Raw genomic sequence first — 23192 nt, forward strand, 5'->3', positions numbered from 1 at the left:
CTTAGCGGTCTGTAAAAATTGTGCAACAACTAGCATTAGCTTAGCAGATAAGCCAGTAAGTGAACAACTTGAAACAACATTGCCCTGTGCCTGTCACATGTTATGAAAGTAATTATACACATATGAATAAGAAGGAAGTGTTCTAAAATAAATATCTGAAATAACATCATACAAGGGAGTAAGTCCTACTCTATGGAGGCTGCCATGTTGTGTTGCTGTTTCAATAACCAAGAATGTTCTAACTAAACCCTTCCTTTTGCTAATGTTGGTATGTTTTAGCATTCAAAGTAACACTTAAATTTTTATATTTTTCTATGAATTGTAGTGTATTTTCCTGTATATTCAGTGCAGTCTGCTCTGCAACACTAAGTGATACAGTCAAATCCACACACAAGCTGAAACTAGAAGATGTTTGGACTGGGTAATGTGTAAATATTTACATTTTTCTGAATTTAATTTTAAATTAATAATGACAAGCTGTGTCTCTGTGTCATGTCTGTGTGTTTTTCCAGTGTGTCTGTGTAGAGTGTAGCTTAATTATACTCTGGCAAGATCTGTTTCTTCTTAACATAGTTCATTAGAAACAGGTCAAGCAGCGTAAGAGATGAACACACACCAAAGCTTACTCTTCCTTTTCTGTACTGTGTGTGTGTGTATGGAGAATAATATTTTAAGACAGACCTTGTTGCCCTCTCTCTTTCACTTCCTTTTCTCAGCACTGGCTCTGGTTGCTGTGTACTGTATCTAACCCCGACCTCTGACCTCTTCATGTGGAGATGAGGGGAGTCAAAATTTCACAACGGGGATCCATTACATATAATTAATACTATCCTTTCCTTTCTCAACCAATTTCCTCTGCCCCATCCACCTCTCTATTAATGCCACCCCCCTACGCACACACACATGCACACGCACCGCATGTCTTACTTCTTTCTCCCTCTGTAATTCCCCTCCCTTTACATACCTCCTGTTTTATCTCTTTCTTTCTCTCCCTCTCTTCATTTCTCTTTTTAGTCTCCCTCTCTTTTCTTCTCTCTCCCCCTCTCTTTCTGGAATGTGCTGTTCAGAAGCAGCTGAGTGGAGGAATGCTGCTGCAACAAGCCCATACACAACTCCTAGGTAGGGAGGCTCCCTGCACACACACACACACAGAAAGAGAGAGAGAGAGCGAGAGAGAAACATACACACACATAGCACGCAGTTGTGTATGACTTTGGAGAACAGTCCATTGACTTGCATATATTTTAATTACCTCAACTAATACCTCCCCTTATGTCTTCACTGTAAACATTTTATTGTATTCATTATGGGGATATTTTGTCCCCATAAGGAAGGCAAGTCCCCATAATGTAACTGTGTAAACAGGTCCCTACAACTTTTGTCTCTACATACATTGGTCGTGCAAACATATCATCTTACTGAAGTTTCTTTTGGATCATTTATTCATCTCCTGGAGACTTAATCAAACCTTGACTATTATAACTACTGGTCAAACCTTAATCCTTATACCACAGGCCCAGAAATTGGTGTTTCCCAATTTTGGACACTTGCTTTTGTCCATATTCACACAGGCTGTCACCAAAAAACTGGCTGTGTTTTAGGCGTGCATCCTCAAATTTAGTATTAAGATGGAGGAAACACAATCGCTGCTTTACAATCACTTCAACTTGTTGAACGCCTCTTTACTCTCATATTCTGTCTTTCCCTCTCATGTCCCTTCAGTTGAGAGAGAGCATGAAGATGCATGTCTGAGAACACTGTATGATGAGGTGATCTGCTCCGCACACACTCACATGCCTACAGAGTGAAGGAGAGAACGTGAGCCTGCCTGTTGCAGTAATGAAGTCGGGTGAAAATGTCTGCCCTCAGGATACATGAATGACTCAGTGGCATGTTACACAACTGCACCATGCCCCCCTCTGTTACTGGATGTGCTTCAAAATCAGCAATATACAGAAGGTGACAAATGAAAGGGAAAACCTGAAAAAGCTGCTTTCCTTCTAGCATGATCTGTGATATGATCTGTCCCAGGTTATCAGTATTACATTATTACAACCACATTAAGGGGGGCTCACTTAAGGGAAAAGCAATGCCACCGCATGCCAAATGATGCTTTAACAGTCTCAACAGTATAACAAATATATGACCATGGTTCATGATGCACTTTATGTTAACTTTTTCTTAAACTTACAGAAATTGACTGATGGAAAAATACAGGAAGTATTAGAAGAAACATACATTTTCTCTGTGTGCCAAGACAGAATGGATATCTACATATCATCTTATGTTAGTATGCTAACTTTTGCCAAAACCTTTTTTATTTTTAATAGAGAAATACCTTTTTCTGTAGGTGCTGTCTCTTTTGTAGCTCTATTGCAGATTGCCATATACAGTAAACTGAAATAAGAAGAAGCAGTAACCTGCTAGCTAGCTACTACCAAAGTATGAGGCTATAAGGGCAGCTTGAAAAAAATCAATACATCCAAAGTGTCATTACAGAAAACACATAAATGGCAAAAAAGCACCATAACTGGAGTTGGTTGGAATACATGTGATTCAACTGTTTGACTCAGGATCAAAGAATCTGGATCTGGATTTGTGTGTGTCTGTGCAAAGTGGACATAACAGTTTGGTGGGCAATGTGGTGCTGTTCAACCCTCTAATGTGTGTCTGAATTCAGCAGCACCCTCAGTATAGCTTTTCCCCTCATCAGATTGCAGCCAGCCTGTCTCTGTCTTCAACGATGATGACACACACATGGTCATGTTTCACTTCAGAGGACATTACATTCATTTTACTACCACTTTCCTAACAGTAAACCTCAGCTAAAACTTAACATGTCTCTCACCTTAAACCAAGCTGCCACACACAACATGAATTTGTAGATGTAATGTCCCCACGACATGAGTAATACAAAGTACACACACACACACACACTGGCAGACAGCCAGGCTCTGGTGGTTGGACGCTCTGTCAGATTTAGACGTGTAATTACTGTTCTAACTTTGTAGAGTTGTGTGTATCAGTATGCGTCTTTGAGAGTGAGTCTATTTAAAAATACTATGCGCCTTTTACATAAAATGGGTTTAAGGCAGTGACAGTGGTAGACAGTGATAGTGGTTTCCCTGCTTGCATATTCACATAAAAGAACAGACAGTGGTGCATTATTGTGTATTGTGTGTAAGTCGTTTTTTACTTTAGCACTAGAAGGATGGCCCACACAGCTGTATGAAATTTGGTTTTGGTGAGAGTCAGGTAACTTTTTTTATCCACTGGCACCACCAAGTGGGCAACATGTGCTAGTTGTGGGTCAAAATAAGCATCGAACTTGATTTAAAATCATTTGGTAAATGTGATCTGCTGCAAGTGTATTTTACTGATATGAAACTAGTGTATGAAATTCAATTTAAATTACTATTACATGTTCGAGATATTACAACTTTGTCTATCAGGAAGTCATCAACTTTCTCTTTCTTTTATTTTTTTTTGTATTATTATTATTACTGTAGCATGAAAACACTGGGAAGAATTGTGAAACAGGAAATACCACTTAGGAAGTTCACTCAGAGGTCAGTGACTTAAGAGTAAAACAATTTATGTTAAGGACATTATTTAAATAAATAAAACTTGTTTTTATGTATGACATGTATTTGCATATCAACTATGACTAACCCTGCGTTAACACAAACAGTGACTAGAGCTGTAAAATCGAGTTCTATAAAGCTATGAAAATTCTGCTCGCTTTTGTCGCTCAAAGGACTGATGACATGAGAAATTCAAACTTTTGATTTTGCTTATCCATTGAAAGGAGCTGTATGCTTTTAGTACAGGCAGCTTGAAAGCAAAGCTAGGACTTTGCTTCCACTTTTTGTGGCACAGCTTAACTATTAAACAGACAACATAAAACACAGTTGTCTTTTGTATGTAACAGAACATGTGCATGTTTATATCAGAATAAACTGTGTACTCACTTTTAGGTTAGGCTCCATTCAGTAAAAGTACCAAATATTTAATCAAATAAACACATTTTTTTCAATAGAGAACAAAAAATTAATTAGCAAGGAAGACTAGTGTTTGTAATACATTTGTGATTTGTGATAAAACGCAGCAGAACCCATGCAAGAGATGCGTTACAGATGTGTCATTTTGATAGGAACTGAAGTACAGTAGGAACCAAAGTTTGTAGTTGAAGTATGTTCCCTAAGATGCATGCAAGAAGATAGAACAAGCCTTAAGTTTGACATGTGTGCCCTTAAGGATACAGTGTTTACTTTAGAATGACTTTAGAAATTGCTGGGAATAGATCATATCCTGGAAGGAGCTCTAGAGATGAAAAAAAATGTGTTCGCACTGCACTGCAAGCCGTGAGAGCACCACCGACCTCCTTCTCTTGTTGACAGTTATCGTAAAGTCCCACCTCTTCTTTATTGTGATTGGTCAGTGAGAGAGAGAGGGAGAGAGAGAGAGAAAGAGGAGCATCCTTTTACCTTAACTGGAGAAAAATCTTAAAGTTGTCAGAAACAAAGGGCCGTTTGTACTTACAGATCACGCCTGCCATTCCTCACGTCTCCAGTGAGTGTGGGCTTTGGGGAAGAAGATATAAAAGAGAGCGAGTACAGCCCTTACAAACAGAGAAGACATGTCGGCTACTAACAACAAAGAAAAGTTCAGGAAACCCAGGCCTATATTATGGACAGCAACATCATTGATAATAATGTACATGGTAAGAATATTAAGTTTACTAGAGGATGAAAATGAAATGTATTTTCCATCACTTGTTGTGTCTATAGAGTGGATTAGGGTGATGTGGGACACCTGTTGTTATTCTGACTTGTGTAACATATTCCTATTTGAAGCCATATCATCATTTCCTTATTGAATCAGAGTACGAGTTGGAGACACTCCTTTTTGGATGCTTAAAGATTTTTAATGAGTAAGGGAGAAATGCCGTGAAGCGTCCCACATTACACTGTCCCACTACAAAATAAAGTCGTTAGCTGTACAGTAAGGCTTCATCTTTATCTCCAGGTCTGGTGTATTGTGGTGCCCATATTGACAACGACAGGACATCTTTACAGCATCCAAAGTCCTGAATGCTTGAACAATACTGAGGTACACACTCAACAGTTCAGCCACAGTATAATCATATGGCAAGGAGCAGTATAATTAAACATACATACTGCATTTTAAAACTGACAGTAAATCCTAGTTTATAATAATGTGAGGTTTCTGCTTATAGTTTGAATCCAGGAGGCACTATGAGCAGAAAATTGTGTGCCTGTGGTCGTCACTGAATCTGGCACTTTGTATCATCTTACTGCTGAAAGTGTGGATAAAGAGATTTGTCCATGTATGTGTGGTAAGTAAATGTCAGCATAAATTGATAATTAAAACATTCATGAGGAAAAACTAACCCCCCCCCCTCCCTTTCTGTTCTTACATAGTTCTTGATCATTGTTGGAGTCATTATGATTTGTACTTTTGACACCATCCAGAAAAATGAGATTCAGGTGGGTTGATTTTGCTTCTATTTCCAGTATATAATTAATAGTTTCTTAAATCTATGGTTTTCTCTATACCGTTTGTTTGTTGACAGTGTAGTAGATCTCTTGATGGGTTTGGGTTTGTCAAGCCAGCTCACTTAAAGAAAACCTGACTCTTTGACTCTGTCCAACTTGTTTTCCTGAGAGAGTCCACTGAAAAGTGTGTTCGGGATAGGGTAAAAGTGACTAGCCCTTGAGTTAGGTCTCTGTTTTTCTCTAGGGTATGGAAAATCTTAAGAAGCACTATTTGGCCCTGCTAACACACAACAACACAGAAAACATGCTGATGGACAAAAACTGTGACATATTCACCAACATGTACCACTGGCAGACTAAGGTAAGAATATTAAATTCAACTTTTGTGGTGCTTGATGCACTAAAACACACTCATTACCAAATGACTCAAAATCACATTTTCGCTCACGCCAGTTTAAGTGTTGTGGACTTGAAAGCTACCAAGACTGGAATTCTGTGATTCCAGACTCCTGCTTATGTGAAGGAGAGGACAACAAGTCTGGATGTGTAAGTCATTCACCTTTCTCATTAAAAATATTATAACCCGCAAAACAAACTTAAAATCGATACAACTGCAGTTTAAAGGTTGATGTTCAGATGGGGACAAATCAAGGAAAAAAAACACACAGTGCACACAATATGTGTTTGAAACAGGGACATAATGTTTACCTTTCTGCTATAGGTTGGAGCTGGAGACACCCTTGTTTATGAGAAGGTAAACTAGTGCTCCAGTTAAACTGAAAGTTTTTTTTCTAATTTATGTTCATTAAATCTGCCTTTATGTGTACATGTGCAGCCTTGTTTTCCTATAGTTGTATCTCTTGCTGAAAAACAAAGATCCACGTTTCAGATGATCGTGACTGTTTGGGTAAGAAGAATTACATTAGGCTGCTTTTGATTCAACATTTCTTAAAGACCTGGTGGAAGCATCATATTAATGTAATGTCAGCTTTTAAAATGAAAGATTTCTTGTTTTTTTATTAGCACGTTCATTCCATTGATTTAAACATTTTTTTTGTGACACGGCATAATTTATTTTTTGGCACAGTCCATTAGATAGGATATGTATGTATCATGGATCACATCAGCTGGTGAAAGAACTATGACAAGCTTAGCCAGCTAGCTGTAACTTAGGTACACTATACAAACCTGTAATCCTTGCTAAATGATTACAAAGATAGCAAGCTAACCTGATCAGTCCCAGGATATCAGTTGCAGGAGATAGTGCTCCAGACTGTAACTGAGCTAAATGTAGGAGCTAGTTGTAGTTACACTTTGTTGTTCTGTTGTCAATAATTACTTTGTGATGTCAGTTAAGAAAGTACTGTGCACTTGCCAATTAGTGCCCAGATCAGCCTGGCAGATCAGAAGAATGAGATGCTACCATTCATGTAAGCAAGTGTTATTTACTGAGGCAAAGGAGCAAGCATGCTGCTCTTTAGGATGTAACACAAAAATGTCTTCTTTCCTTCCTTCTTACATATGAAACTTTTAAATTAGAGTCAGGATTTGTAAAATTGTCTAAATCTGCTTTCTGCAGGTTGTCATCATTGGTGTCCCTTTTGCCATCTTTTTGTTCATAGGCATCATTCTTCTTATATGTGTTATTCTTCGTATGGTAAGTTCCATTTCATGACACAAAACACAATTGGTTGAAGAGCATTATAATTTGTACAAGAGGAATCAAACTATAAAAAACACTTTCGTTCTTTTCTCAGAACTCATCACATTGCCGCTATGTTCTCAAACGTTGGAAAGACAAAATCTGCGCAAACAAAAAGGTGCCAGTTGTGTTCATCAGAAAGAATAACAATAACCAAACAGCGGAGGAAAAGGTGGAAGAACAACATACCATCATGTACCCTCATGATGCCTGTGTAGACATAACACAGTGTCCACCTAGTGACAACCCAGTCATAATGATTCCTCTGTCACTGCTGAGGAGACTGCAGGAAGAGCTGGACCCGCCTCCAGTCCAACACAAGGTGCAGAATGAGAAATGTCATTGTATATTCCCACCATCTCCTCGAATTAGGCCCTTCTACACAGTCTTAGTGGATGATGATTCACCACTTCTACCTGGTAATGCTGTGGTGGTAGATGCTCACAAACCTACTCAAGAGTGTTACTGGAGTGAGGGACACCGAGCCTTTGAAGTTAGAGAAATTGTTTGGCCACAGGTCAAAATGCAAGACACTACTGAGCCTAATAACGGTTAAGTGACCCTGATAAGGTGCAGGCATCTATGGTTTCCACAGAATGAACTGTAATTTTTACAGTACAAAATGTTTATGTAAATTCTACAGAAGGAGTTGAGGTGTTTCTTCTTCTGCTTTGTGTTTGACAAACTGGTAGACCAGAAATGTAACTGAGAGATTCCAGTTCAGAGTTTTGTCATGTCACAGCAAACAGTGTTATCGCAAATTAAATGAGCTTGTGATGGGAAACTGCTGTGGTTACAACCTGTTGCCTAGCGATCAGTGAGACTCATATTTATATTAGCAGGGCAGGAACCTTCTGTCTGGCTGCAGTTAATGTAAACAGCAGTAAGTTACAGTATTTGAGTATGTCACATCATGCTTGGATTACTGCAGCAGCCTGTTTGCTTGTCCAAATAGCAAAACTTTAGAATGTAGCTGTTAATTTCAGCATTACAATACCACAACAAGCATGCCTGTACATGGGCTTATTCAAGTCTTATTTTATACTACACATGCACTCATGTCTATGTATTGCAGCACTGTTGCAATCACATGTCAAAAAACCTCTTTCTGGTCTGTACTGTGTTCTGTAGCTGTGTAATTTGTGATTTCTTTTAGTGGATAGACGCTGTTATGTTACATTTAGACTCATGAATTGATGTCAACTTTTGCTTTTCAAATTTATCAAATCATAGTATGCACAAGAATTATACCCTTTCTTGTTTCTTTTTCTCATATGTAGTAAGATCTATTTGCTTTACATAATATTATAATATTAAGAAATAAAGTTTCAACAACAACAACCTTGCTTTACTAAAATGCATTGTCTATTGCAGCATGAAGAAAAAAAGTACCACACCACATGTGTTTGCCAGAACCACACCACCAACATCTCCAAGGATGTTTGACCAGACAGAAACAAAAACAAATTCAAGCTCCCTCCATCAAACTATTGTTTGAACTAACACTCACATTTCCATCTCTACAGCTGCTGATAAGATGTAAAAAAAGGAAATTAAGCTCAAGTTCATCTAGAAACTTATGCCTCTGCAACAGCATGTAACCACATCAATGTTCTGTAATTTAGAGTGACTCTCTCACCTGAACTTGAAGACAGAAGAGCCAGTTCTGTTGTTGTCACCCCCAGCTGCTGTCTACTCTTGAGGCCCTGTACAGACAAAGTAATCAAAGTAGGCGACTGTAAAAAGTCAACAATGGCATTCTTAAAAGTTATACACTGTCAATGAGAACAGCACATTTTAGGATGTGACATGAGGACGGATCTGTCAGTGCTGCCTGTTATCAATGTATATATATATATATATATATATATATATATGTATATATATATATATATATATATATATATATATATATATATATATATATATATATATATATATATATATATATATATATATATAATTTACTGTAGCACTTGTTGCTTCATGTTACGTTTGGTCATAGCCATACATTAATACAGCGCAGTATGCTCACCCAGTGCACTTTACTTCACTTTGACTGAACAACTGGGTTTAACTGGACTGTAAGTGATTTATTACGAGCTACCAGTACAATTACAACTATTTCTTCATTAGTTGGTACGCTTTAAGCGTGTCGGTTTGTACGTTCACTTTCAGAGGTCAGCATTTAGTGCCTAGGGGACGTTTTATCGACAATTGAGCAAACAGTGCAAGCAAAAATGTGTCGTTAGCTAGCACTTCCGGTTCGCTGTTTTCCAAAATAAGAGGCCATACACGTTTGAAAACCGCGTCTATTTCAACTTAGTTTTGTTACATGTTACGTCAAATGATATTGATATTATTTATTTGATTTCATTTTTAAACAATGTAAGCTTCGTATTATTATATGTGACTGCTTATGTTTTATCTATGCACCAAATCAATAAGGCGAATTCCTAGTAAAACAATTCGGATTCTAATTCTGATTCTGATGAGACCTGGCAGTCTGTGGTCCAGCCCTGGTGGCCGTCTGGCGCCATCTAGTGTTACTATCTACAAATTGACCGGCTGATCCGGTCTTCGTCAACCAACCAGGAAAGAGGGCTTGCCGCGATCTGGACTGAGGCGGATGAGACCAGAAACCTTTGTTCTGTCTCGCCTCCCGGTACGAGGATAAAAACAAGAGCCTGTCCATGCGTCCGACAAAACTGCGCTCGCATTCAGTGGGTTGGCGATCGCAGATCATTGGTTTTAATAATCAAAAATTAGCAGAATCCATTCATTAGAGATTTCTGTGTGTGTGTGTGTATTTTTCTTCCTTGGTAGCTACAACCCGAGGGGGACACTGGGCCATTTTTTCCTGTCAGCAGCTAAATGGAAATAAAACGCGGAACTGAAAGCGGAAGCAACCGAGGTGCGTGTATCCTATAATAAAGAAATCATTCTTATATGGTCCTCGGTCTTTGTGTTGGGAGCAGCGACTTTACAAGCATACCGGAAATTAAGGGCTTATATTAGCTACTAATATTCCTGTAGTGGTGCAATAAGGACCGACCTGATCCACTGTCATCTTATTACAAAGTGAGGGCTGCGTTTCCATCACTCCCATCAGCGAGGGATGTGGCTAAATGTCTGTGCTTTTATTAAAACCGATGCAGCCTGCAGTATAAAGGTCAGCAATAAGTTGTGAGTTTGATGGATGCTGTTGTCAGCGCACCTGAGAACAGCAGTGTCATGTCACTGTGTAAGTCAGTCATGCACACAATGCTGTTATAAAGTAAGGATAAATCACAGCATCAGTTTGAGTAAGCTGCCATTCTGGTTTGCAACTATTAATGTTATTTCTCATTTTTATAAATGTTAACATTCACATTAATATGCCATGGACAGAGAAGTAAGAAAGAGTAAGACAGAAAAATATATAATAAAGAAATAGAAGGACATAATCGGTGCTATTCTGCCTCAGAAAGCTCCTTGCATGACAGTACAGCTGATACTTGTATTCAAACTGATTCATTCTGCCACAACAAATTATTAAATCACCTATTACACACAATGTCACAGCCTATATTTTAAACAGAAAAGTCAACAAAAGTTTTGCAAGTCATTTAAATTATTTTAAAATAACTAAATAACATCACAGTAATCTTCTTTGTTACATTGTGCAAGCCTTTAATTTCTGTACCTGTTGGTTGCTACAACCACATGCACATATTTACACCACATTCTAGTGTAAATATGTGTGTGCATGCATAATATGCACAGCTTGGCAAATTCACATATGTTGTCTGCATGGATGTAACATGCTTTTGTATCGTGCACATCTAAAATGCACCGTTTCTCTGTTTTGTTCAAGGAAGGTTATACTAGTACACTACATTATTTACACACACTAGGCATGTTGGAGAAGCTGTCAGGATTTTTGTTAAATCCATTTTTTAGGTCTACAGTACAATTTTAGTGCTAGATATTTATGATCCTCAGTGTCTTGTTATATGGAACGATGTAGTGGTTAAGACAAAGCTACAATATTTCCATCAACCAGTCCTGCTAAATAAGTCCTGCAAAATTTCAAATATTATCAAGCAATTTAGAATTTAGTACCTGTTGTAATGTGTTTGCACTGTTGATGCATAGTAACACTTTCCAGAAAATCAGCAGGAACACAATCACATGAAATGTTAATGTGTTTATGTTTTTTTTCTTCACCTCAGGTAATGATCTCCCACTCCGTTATCTCCGGCTCTTGGCCCCACCCTTGCAGCTCCTATCAGCTGCAGTGTGGCAAGTTGTGCAACAGGGACTTGTGGATCACTATGGAGCATTGGAAGAGTTTGTTACCATGGTGACAGAGCTGGTCCCCGAGCTGATGAGCTACAGTCAGAGGGCTCAACTCATCCTGGGACTAAGAGCCAGGGTCAGTCATGTTTACTGTTTGATCACATTTTGTCTCCTGTTGCCAGAAGTGTCTTTACTTATTACTGTTACACTAGGTAGACCACTGTTGCTTCAGTACTCACCTACACTGTCTAGCAATAAGAAATATGACCACCTAATATACTGTAGGTTCCCCTTTTTTCTACAAAAACAACCCTGGCCGATCAAGGTGTGGATTCCACCCCTGAGGGTGTGCTGTGGAATCTGACACCTAGTTTTATTTGACCAGTGACCAATTCCCATATGGTCTAGCGGTTAGGATTCCTGGTTTTCACCCAGGCGGCCCGGGTTCGATGGGAACTTATTGTTGGGGCAGCAGTGGCGCAGTGGTATAGTAGGGTTGTCTAATAACTGGAAGGTTGGTGGTTTGATCCCAACTCCTCCCTAAGCCATGTTGTGTGTCCTTGGGCAAGACACTTCACCCTAGCCTGTGGCGCGCCTTGCTAGTCATTGTATGACACTGTTTGGCAGCAGCCTTAAGCAATTTCCCTCTGGGATTACTAAAGTATCTAAAATAAAATAAAAATGAAAATAAAAATTCCAGAACTAAGCTGCATAACTAACATTTTTTTCATCTTTGTCATGAAACTAATGCACACTGGTCTCCCAGTTGCTGTAAACACACTGAAAACACACTGAAAAATTAAACTGAGCCTGACCATGCATGGCTACAGTAACCAACTGTGGATTGGATTGAATTGATGCTTGGATGCCTGCTTATTCAAATGTAGGCTGTAAACCACCAGGAGTTTACTATATAAACCTTGAATGGGGTTTATTTGATTTTTGTGTAACTAGTTGGTTCTGGAGATGTGTCGAGGGGAGCACCCAGCGGACATGCAAACAATTCAGCCACATCTGGACAGAATAAAAGCTCCTGTCAGCACTGCCAAGGATCACCATGTAAGTAGGATTATTCTGGTGTCTTTCTGGTCTGGATGTTTGATCAAAGGTTTGTTTTGCTTTGCTTGATTTTGAACATTATTGTGTGTGTTTATAAGGTTACCATCAACCAGGTAGAGGAATCTGAGGTGAACTTTGTCGAGCTGGTTCATGCATTGCTGGAGGATCCCTCTGAGAGAAAATATTTTTTTGAGGTGAGGCACGCATGCTCAGTGCTCTCATTGTATGACCGGCTTCTCTTTGCAACTGTGCTGAGGAGACATAATTTTTACAACATGCCCAACCTTGAGGTTAAAGAGCAGAAGAACACGTTGGGTTCCATTGCTAACTTGCAAAAACAGAAATCTGTGGCTATAGTGGGCACAGGCACAAAACTGGACAGCTGAAGTCCGTGGAAAAAAATTGTAGCCCGACCTGATGAAGCTCATCTTCTGCTGAGACTGCAGATGGTCGCACAGAATTTGGCATTAACTGTGTGTCAACTGTTTAGGCTACTGGTGACGGATATCAATCTCAGTTTGAGTGCCATAGCGTATTTGGCTATTGGAGCTGACCATGTGCATCCCTTTATGTTATACTGGAACAGAACATGAACATGACATGAATACAGAACAAAGAACAACAAGTTCTTTGACAAGACAATAGTGAAAACTACAAGATGAGGGAAGAAAAACACAGAAAAAATACATAAACAGGAGAAGAGAACATCAGTCCATCCAAAATATATCCGAGTCATTTTTTAACCTAGCCTGTCTGTCTTTCTCACTTGCAGGAAATTTTCCCTGTATATTTTGGTTCAAAGTATGATGCAGCACTGGAGATGTTGGTGTGGGAGTTCATATCAAGACTAGAGGAGCTTCTTCCTGTTCCAGACTTCACACAGGTGCCACGTTCTCTGAAATACTCCTCCTTATTGTCTGAACTACTACTTATTTACAAAAATGTAATCAACATGCATGATGAAGTAGCATTTTATTTATATATTCAGTTCTGGTATAAATAGTGAAATATTATATCCACTCATCTAGTATTTTGCTTTGTATATCACCAGCAAATAAGTAAATTAGCTAGGTGTAATTTCTCAACTTTTGCTTCATCAGATTAGCTGCTTAAGTAATTAAACATAAAGTTTGGAGGCCAGATTAGCCCCAAGAGCTTGATTAATTAGCTGTTACACTCTAGACTGCCTAGGTAACTTAGCAAGATGTCATTATCTACACCAGGGGTGCCCACACTTTTTTTGCTCGCAAACTACATTTTACAGTGATCAAGTCAAAATGATCTACCTACTCTAATCAAAAAAACAAAAACATTTCCGTATATATATATATATATATATATATATATATATATATATATATATATATATACACTCAACAAAAATATAAACGCAACACTTTTGTTTTTGCTCCCATGTTTCATGAGATGGACTTGAAGATCTAAACTTCATTCCAGATACACAATATTACCATTCCTCTCAAACATTGTTCACAAATCTGTCTAAATGTGTGATAGTGAGCACTTCTGCTTTGCTGAGATAATCCATCCCACCTCACAGGTGTGCCACATCAAGATGCTGATCTGACATCATGATTAGTGCACAGGTGTACCTCAAACTGCCCACAATAAAAGGCCACCCTGAAATGTGCAGTTTTGTCTCACAGCAAAATGCCACAGATGCCACAAGCATTGAGGGAGCGTGCAATTGGCATGCTGACAGCAGGAATGTCAACCAGATCTGTTGCTCGTGCATTGAATGTTCATTTCTCCACCATAAGCCGTCTCCAAAGGCGTTTCAGAGAATATGGCAGTACATCCAACCGGCCTGACAACCGCAGACCACGAGTAACCACACCAGCCCAGGACCTCCACATCCAGCAGGTTCACCTCCGAGATCGTCTGAGTCCAGCCACTCAGACAGCTGCTGAAACAATTGGTTTGCATAACCAAACAATTTCTGCACAAACTGTCAGAAACCGTCTCAGGGAAGCTCAACTGCATGCTCGTCGTCCTCATCAGGGTCTTAACCTGACTCCAGATCGTCGCCATAACAGACTTGAGTGGGCAAATGCTCACATTCGATGGCGTCTAGCACGTTGGAGAGGTGTTCTCTTCACGGATGAATCTCGGTTTACATTGTTCAGGGCAGATGGCAGACAGCGTGTGTGGCGTCGTGTGGGTGAGCGCTTTGCTGATGTCAATGTTGTGGATCGAGTGGCCCATGGTGGTGGTGGGGTCATGGTATGGGCAGGCATCTGTTATGGACGAAGAACACAGGTGCATTTTATGGATGGCATTTTGAATGCACAGAGATACCATGATGAGATCCTGAGGCCCATTGTTGTGCCATACATCCATGAACATCACCTCATGTTTCAGCAAGATAATGCACGGCCCCATGTTGCAAGGATCTGTACACAATTCTTGGAAGCTGAAAATGTCCCAGTTCTTGCATGGCCAGCATACTCACCGGACATGTCACCCATTGAACATGTTTGGGATGTGCTTGACCGGCGTATACGACAGCGTGCACCAGTTCCCACTAATATCCAGCAACTTCGCACAGCCATTGAAGAGGAGTGGACCAACATTCCACAGGCCACAATAGACAATCTGATAAACTCTATGCGAAGAAGATGTGTTGCACTGCATGAGGCAAATGGTGGTCACACCAGATACTGACTGGTTCTGAGTCCCCAGACCGCCAATAAAGCAGAAACAAAATGCACATTTCAGGGTGGCCTTTTATTGTGGGCAGTTTAAGGTACACCTGTGCACTAATCATGATGTCAGATCAGCATCTTGATGTGGCACACCTGTGAGGTGGGATGGATTATCTCAGCAAAGCAGAAGTGCTCACTATCACACATTTAGACAGATTTGTGAACAATGTTTGAGAGGAATGGTAATATTGTGTATCTGGAATGAAGTTTAGATCTTCAAGTCCATCTCATGAAACATGGGAGCAAAAACAAAAGTGTTGCGTTTATATTTTTGTTGAGTGTATATATATATATATATATATATATATATATATATATATATATATATATATATATATATATATATATATATATATATATATATATATATATATATATATATATATATATATATATATATATATATATGAACATGATATATAAACAGGTTAAAATAATAATAAAATATATAAATATATATATAAAATAAAGGACACTGTGTAGTTAAATTCAATTTTCCAAAAATGTGATCCCTCTTCTCAGTTGGCAGCTTTGATCAGAGACCCTCCATCATTCCTAGATGACTGTTTACAATCTTTTTTCCCTCCGGAGAACATGAAGGCCATACTTGAATACCACAGAAACCTTGGCCATTTTGAAGAGAAAGGTACTGTCATTCTGGCTAGCATTTTAATCATCCCCTGTGACTGTAAAGGGTTAAAACCCCTGTATTCTCTGATTGTAGATCCTCGATTATTACCAATGGATGACTGCATCCTCTCCTCCCTGTCACTGCCTCCGGGGACCAAACCATCCATTAACAGTGTCTCCTGCTCACCTGCTGTCAAAGACTCAACCCCTTCAGAGCATAAAGGACTTGCCAGCACTCCCATCAACACGAACAGTCTGGAGAGGTCGAGGATGAGCTCCGACTCTCTCAGACAAAGACTAAAGGAGACCAGGGACTCTGGCAGTTGGCAGGAGAGAAGAGCACAAAACTCAATTAGCACACAGCCAAGTCATGAAACCATAGACCTCACTACATGCAATGAGACTGTGGACACGGATTCAGAAGCCAGTGAGAACAACCAAAGCTTGAGGGCAGGGCAGGTTCTCAGGAAGAGGAAGCTAAGTGGAGGTGTGGATGTTCCTGCTAAGCAGCATGTGGGCGCTTCAGCTTTCTTGTAAGTGTAGAAACATTTTGCTCATTTATAACACTCAGCATCACTTGTCTTTGTGTTTAAATTTCATTTAATTTTTTATGTTTGTGTTTAATTAATTTTATCAGCCTTGCTATGGACGATGTTCGGTCTATTGGTCTGACAACAATTAGATGGATTCCCGTAACATTTTGACATTGCATGAAAATATTTGGCATTGCCAAACCTGACAGTCGCTCTAGCACCTCCTGCAGATAAAACATTATACTTTAGCCTCAACTAAAACTGACGGTGGTATACATAGCTGCTGTGTTGTTTTTAGACTTTTACCTTGACGGCTTATGTTTGGCATTTTGAACAACACCATCTTGGTTTTCCTGGAAAAGGAGGACTCTCTGTATGCCCATAGAGACAGAGACACTCACTAGATCCACCAATATTATGTAACCAAGAGCTTAAACAGTCACAAAACCCCTGTAGTTTAATATATTATCTCATGCCACATACTGAGGCATCAGCTGGTTATGAAATTATCTACAAGAACAAGACTGAAACATTTGTTGGCCCCTCAGAGAACTGCAGGTTTTAGTACTTTCTTGTAGGTTTAGCCTCTTGTTTGTTTTTCAAATAACACATTATTACGGTATCATTTCAAACCATGCAGACCATGTCCTTAACCTTTCCAGGGATTCCTCAGTGGATAATGAGAATTCAGGTGAATCTCCTCTAATCTCAATATGGGGAGATTATACAGGTATGTACAGCTTATTTGTGGCTCAGTCAATATTTGACCTTATATATCTAATCTCAGGTTTACCGGGGTCCTTATATCTACTTTCAGACTCTCAGGAAGGTTCTTTTCCTGTTGTAACGGACACAAAAGTCCCCTGGTCAGATGAGGAGACACTCCATCTGATTGACATTTGGGGGAAAGACTCTGTGCAGCGGGCTTTAAAGGGCTGTTCAAAAAACCGTCACATATTCACGCAAATCGCACAGAAGCTGGCAGAGAGGGGCTACATGAGAACAGTGGAACAGTGCCAGACCAGGATGAAACGACTGAAGAAGAGTTTCCGCCAGAACAAGTGGGCATTGTCTGACAGTTTTTGTGTCAAATTTGAGCTGTCGTTGAAAAATGTCATACTAATTTGTGCCCCTTTCTCTTTATTTGCCACTAGACTGAACTCCAAGGTGGAGTGTAAATTTTACGCACAGCTAGATCAGGTCCTTGGCTCCTCAGGTCCTTCAGCTCTTCCTGAGGTGGCTTACGAGGTTGAGGAAGTCATTGATGAAGACGAGTCCCTGGATGGTGACGATGATTTACAGATTATTGGCCAAACAGGGCAAATGGAAATGGGTATATCCTTTTTTAAATTCAGAATTCCTCATGCCTCACAATTGCTGCACATCCTCTGCATTGGATTGTATGACAGCTTTACTGAAAAGTGAGATTTGTGTTTTTATTTAAGGAACCAGAAGTGTTCCTTGGACAGACCAGGAGACTTTGGCCCTTATCAACTCATGGGGTGAGGACAAGATACAGCAGGAGCTGAGAGGGGTGCACAGAACTGGCCACATTTTTTCTAATATATCCAACAAAATGGCCGCCCAGGGCTTCTCTCGAACACCAGAACAGTGCCAAACACGACTGAAGAGGCTGAAGTCAAAGTTCAGGCAGTGCTACCAAAACAAGTATGTATGCCTCAACTGTTCAAAATGAGTGAGGAAACCGACTAAAAATGTTTAATGTACTGCATATGTCTGCCTTACACTGCAGAGACCAAGTTGAGTGCAAGTTTTACAACGAAATGGGAAGAATTTTAGTGAAGAACTTCACTTCAGTGCCTCAGGTGGAGGAATTACCAGGAGAGCCTGAAGACAATGACTTTCCTGACTACAGTCACAAAGACATTGGTAATAATAACAAAAATTCAGTATCAACAGCAGAAGAAGAATGAAGCTGGATCCATACTCCACGAGAACAGAGAACTCCCTCCCCCCTGCAGATGTTACGCCCACAAAATTATGTCAGTTTTCTCTCGGACCACCCTTTGTGCAGCTCTCTCGGACACATGGCCCAGGCAGAACTTTTTCTCTTAAGGCTGTGCGTCAACCATGCTGTGATTGGTCGGAATTTATTGTGGGAGTGATAAATGTGGCCACCAAAAGGTGGCGATAAAAATTAATCCCATTATTGATCACGGCGTTACAGTGGCTCGCGCACATTAAACACACATTAAACCGGGAGACGGCATGTATTATTCCAGACAGTCATCCACACGTTCACAGAGTTAAACTCACACAGACCAGAGGTCTGCTACAGTCAGCTACACTAATCTTCTATCTATTGTCATGCTATACGCCCTCTTCCCTGAACATTATCAGCTCATTAGGCCAAGTAACCACGACTGCGCTCAATCTGCATTGTCAACCTTTTGTGTGTGACGTGTGCTGTGTAGGAGGGCCGTATGCACCCACTTCTCAAGGAGTATGGTACCTCTGTGCCGAAACTAACGTTTTTTTTACTCTTACCACCTGGAGCAAGTTCTCTGTTCTCTGTTCTCTGTTCTCGTGGAGTATGGAACAGCCTTAAGCCTAACCACATCGATATATGTTTAAAATAATGTTTTATTTATTTAAATGTTCTTGTTTGTCTCTTCAGAATCTGCTGTGGGAGTTCAGGAGGACAGGAAGAAAGTTCCATGGTCAGACAAAGAGACCATCATCCTTCTAGAGATCTGGGGAGACCAACAGGTGTCGTACTCTTACTCCATATCCAGATGACTGAATGAAGTAAACATCAACATGAGGTGTTTTGGCCAAACAATGTGCTTATTCTTAATGTCCATATGATGCTGGTCATCCTTAATTTAATGGTGAGCTATTAGCTCAACATGGATCTGTCTATGTTGAGCTGTATGGCTGCAAAAAGAAGAAAAAAGCAGAGTGGCCGGTAGTGCCTGCTCATGCCATTGACTAATAAGAGCAGACTGGACGTCTGAAATTGAGGTGGCCTTTACAGCTCCCCATTGTTACGGGAAATAAGAAACAACTAGCCATTAGGGGGTGGCTACAGATATTTGGCCTCACTTTTAGGAAGTTATGGTGTCCATCTTCAGTCTGCATTTTAAATAATGTAAAATTTACTGTGTACTTCACCTACATTTAGGTCCAGCAGTGCCTGAAACGTTATCCGCACAACGGCCACCTTTTCACTGAAATATCAGAGAAGCTCAGCGCTAACGGTTTCTTGCGCAGCGCAGAGCAGTGCCACACCAGAATCAAACGACTCAAGGCTAACTATCGCCAGTGTCGGGAAACCATGAGGTGAAATAAGCACAAAATGATGTTTTATTAATTATGAATTATGTAAGATTAACACATGTCCTTATATCTGTACCTGTAGCGCCTCTGGGACCGACAGAGTTGACTTTAAGTTTTATGATCTGCTGGAACAAATTCTGGACAAGCAGCCATCAACATCGTCCACTATTGTAACGGACTCAATAGAAATATCAGAAGACTCCAACAGCGACTCAGTGACAGAAAGAGGTAAAATATCACCTCTCTAAAGCTACACTCTTTATTGCAATAATCTGACTTCTTGGCTGAATTTGACACTGAAGTTCTGTGTCTCTGATATAAGACGGAGAAACTAGCATGTCAACTGACAAACAGGCACACAGCACGTGGTCAGATGAGGAGACCCTGGCACTCATCGATATCTGGGGTGATGAAGATGTTCAGAAGGCACTGAGGGGCGTTGTTCACAACGGGCACGTTTACGCTGACATTTCTGAAAGAATGCAGGACCTTGGCTTCTCAAAAACCTCGGAGCAGTGCCGCTGGAAAGTCAAGTCACTGAGGATCAACTTCCGCCAGTGCTATGACAGAAAAAAGTGAGTTCAGTCTCTCTTGTTTACATCTTTGAATTTAGTACACTGCTTACTTGCTATGTTTTCACTCTCTCTAGATGTGGGAAAAAAGCAGAGTATAAGTTTTACAGCCAGCTGGAACAAATTCTGGGACAGGAGGCTGTTTCTATTGATGAATACGACGAAAGAGATGACCAAGCCGAGCAGGATCCAGGTATAGTCAATGTTTTTTCACACAGCTTCTATTAGATAAACACTCAAAACAAATCCATCAGCTGCCGTATCTACCGGCACAGGGGCAGATGGTGTGAACACAGCATGGACAGAGCAGGAGACGGTTGCCCTCGTCGAGGTGTGGGCTGCGGACGACGTGCAGCACAGCCTGAAAACCTGCGTCCGCAACGGGCACATATTTGCTGACATAGCAGAGAAAATGGGCGGCATAGGCTACCTCAGGACAGCGGAGCAGTGTCACTCGCGGATTAAACGGTTGAAGAAGACGTACAGGCGTTACTGCAACAGCAGGAGGTTAATAAAGTGAGAGAGACATTGATTGGTTAAATGATTTCAGGATGCCGCGCTTATCTTTAAATCATGTTTTTCAGAAATGGAGAACGGCGAGCAGTGTTCCGATACTTCAACCTCCTCGCGCCGGTGCTTGGCAATGACACTGTATTTGCTGAGGTGGACAGTACTCCTGCTGCTGATGCCACTTTACTGCCAATTATGGACAATGATCCTGTCTTGTGTAGGTTGAAACATTACTCTTTAGATTTTATGTAGATTTCAAAGTCTCAGAAAGCTAAAGCTGTAGTTTTTCATTTCAGACGAGCAGCCCTCAACCAGCCACCTCCTGGCCGACCAGAGCAGAAAGACGCCATGGTCGGAACAGGAGACTCGCACCCTACTGGAGATCTGGGGTGAGGACTGCGTCCAGCTCACTCTCACTGGTTGCCTGAAGAACCGACACGTGTTTGAGTACATCTCAGAGAAGATGAACGACCAAGGATTTATGAGGACCTCAGAGCAGTGCTACACCCGCATTAAGCGCCTTAAACATGGCTTCCTCCATGAAAAGTTCGTTCTTAAGACTATCTTTTAGATTTCTGTTATTTACAGTATTTTCTGTGAAAACAGTAATTAGCTTTGCCAGCCAGTCAGAGGCTGGTATTTGAAACATCACTTTTAAAGTGTAATTTGTTTCAGGGAGGAATTTAAATTCTTCAGCGAGATGGAGAAAATCCTCAGGAAGGAACACAAAGTGGACGACTCGGTCACAGAGACACTCTTCACAGGGGAGCCAGATGACTGTGGTCCTGAACCAGGTCCAAAGAAAAGTGAATATCCTCACATTTTAACAGGAGTTGGATACATTTGTGAATGTTTATTATAAATCCGTCAATCAGGTGGCTCTATAAGTGTTTGTAAAAGTCTGTATTGCCACCATGCTTTTAATCTGTGCACTGTACTATCAGTCGCCTCAGGTAACCAGTGGGCGCCTGACAGCTCAAAGCTACCCTGGAGTGACGGGGAGACTGAGGCCCTCCTGGACATCTGGGGCAGCGAGGAGATCCAGGAGAACTTGAAGGGCTGCACCAAGAACAAACACATCTTCATCCAGATCTCTCAGGGCATGGCCAGCCAGGGCTACGTACGCACTCCTGAGCAGTGTCAGTCAAGGATCAAGAGGCTGAGGGCTAATTTCAGACACTTCTTAGAAGGCAGAATGTAAGAACACCTGTGTCTTATTACTATCCACTTATCATTTGATTGTGGTCAGAATTTTCTAATGTAAAATTTTGCATCATGTTTTCAGAGGGGAAAAACAGGAGTGCAAGTTCTTTGACCAGTTGGTACAGGTTTTTGGTACAAAGTATGTGACAAATTCGGACCCCCTGACTGACAATACAGTTGAAGTCATAGGTAAGATTGCTGTTACCCACGTAAGGATAAGCACAACAACAAAATGAATTTCTGTTCCTTATGGAATAAATGTTTCTTGTCTTATTTAGAGTCATAAAACCATCAGGATGACTGAGCAGCAGTGGTCAGAAGAAGAGGAAGAATAATTAATGCAGAAACTGTGATATTTACTGCTGTGTTGTTTAGTTGTTTACATATGACACAAGACAAGGAAGTAAAAAAACATGCTTTTTTTCTAGCATTCTGTTTTTGTGTTTTGTACTTTTTGTGAATTGTAAAGCACATGTAAAGCACATGCCTTTGTAAGTGTAACCACCAACACTCTTTTGGTTTCTGTTCATGTCTCACTTGAATCTTTGCACTGGTGCAGCATTATTCCTTATTCTATTCTCAGTATACGTTTATCCAGAATTGTATTTATTTAAATTATTTATTATTATTGTGTTTTGAGTGTGATACGCTCAAATTTTTGTGCCATTTCTGATGCTTTTCATAAATAAAACTTGAACAACACATTTATGTCTGATTTAGTGTCTTTAGTGTATGTTTTAGTGCCTGATAATATAGGAAAGAGGCTGAGTGCACCATCACTGCAGAACGTAACAGATTTAAGGGGTTAAGAGTTTTTTAAAGGATGTTTTTTTTAAATGTTGTGCTTTGTTTTGTATGTTTGAACATTTTTTAGGGGTCAAGGGATTAGGTATATATTTAGGGATTAGGTGTTTTTTAAAAAGGCCCAGAAACCTTTTGCACCGTGATTTCTTTTTAGGTTTTTATCTTTGCCTCCCCCTGCTGCTTTAACATTTGGAGCCTATCCATCAACTTATCTGTACTTCTTGTGGATGTCTCATGGAGTGGCCTTTCCCTGGTCCTACTCATTCCTTTCTCTATCAAATTCCTCTTGTGCCCTGGACAGAGAAGCTTTCAGTGAAGATGTTGTCTCAGCAAGATGATGAGTGCAGTACTCTTGA

General features: G+C 40.3%; 2 protein-coding genes across 5 annotated transcripts; both read left to right on the forward strand.

Moving 5' to 3' along the window:
* Positions 1 to 4473: 4473 nt before the first annotated feature.
* LOC114429874 (uncharacterized) lies at positions 4474 to 8559 on the forward strand. Its single transcript, XM_028398489.1, has 10 exons — positions 4474 to 4723; positions 5029 to 5112; positions 5240 to 5359; positions 5445 to 5510; positions 5764 to 5880; positions 5973 to 6065; positions 6241 to 6273; positions 6355 to 6426; positions 7099 to 7176; positions 7277 to 8559. The coding sequence occupies exons 1-10, from the start codon at positions 4640 to 4642 to the stop codon at positions 7775 to 7777; spliced, it is 1248 nt and encodes a 415-aa protein (XP_028254290.1). The 5' UTR covers positions 4474 to 4639; the 3' UTR covers positions 7778 to 8559.
* Positions 8560 to 9817: 1258 nt separating this feature from the next.
* LOC114432607 (uncharacterized) lies at positions 9818 to 22723 on the forward strand. Of its 4 annotated transcripts, none has more exons than XM_028400720.1 (25): positions 9818 to 9944; positions 10048 to 10135; positions 11436 to 11638; positions 12457 to 12561; positions 12660 to 12755; positions 13334 to 13444; positions 15807 to 15930; positions 16009 to 16447; positions 17110 to 17177; positions 17265 to 17508; positions 17602 to 17780; positions 17893 to 18115; positions 18201 to 18337; positions 19086 to 19177; positions 19593 to 19750; positions 19830 to 19975; positions 20070 to 20322; positions 20397 to 20512; positions 20595 to 20835; positions 20904 to 21046; positions 21126 to 21375; positions 21505 to 21623; positions 21774 to 22026; positions 22115 to 22221; positions 22311 to 22723. In XM_028400720.1, the coding sequence occupies exons 2-25, from the start codon at positions 10096 to 10098 to the stop codon at positions 22316 to 22318; spliced, it is 3855 nt and encodes a 1284-aa protein (XP_028256521.1). In that variant the 5' UTR covers positions 9818 to 9944; positions 10048 to 10095; the 3' UTR covers positions 22319 to 22723. The 4 variants fall into 4 exon arrangements, with proteins under 4 accessions (XP_028256521.1, XP_028256517.1, XP_028256520.1 ...); XM_028400716.1 differs by having other exon boundaries at positions 21505 to 21635; positions 22311 to 22722; XM_028400719.1 differs by having other exon boundaries at positions 20595 to 20826; positions 21505 to 21635; positions 22311 to 22721.
* The last annotated feature ends 469 nt before the right edge of the window (positions 22724 to 23192 follow it).

The sequence above is a fragment of the Parambassis ranga genome, chromosome 2 (genome assembly GCF_900634625.1).
Source record: "Parambassis ranga chromosome 2, fParRan2.1, whole genome shotgun sequence".
Taxonomy (NCBI): Eukaryota; Metazoa; Chordata; class Actinopteri; family Ambassidae; genus Parambassis; species Parambassis ranga.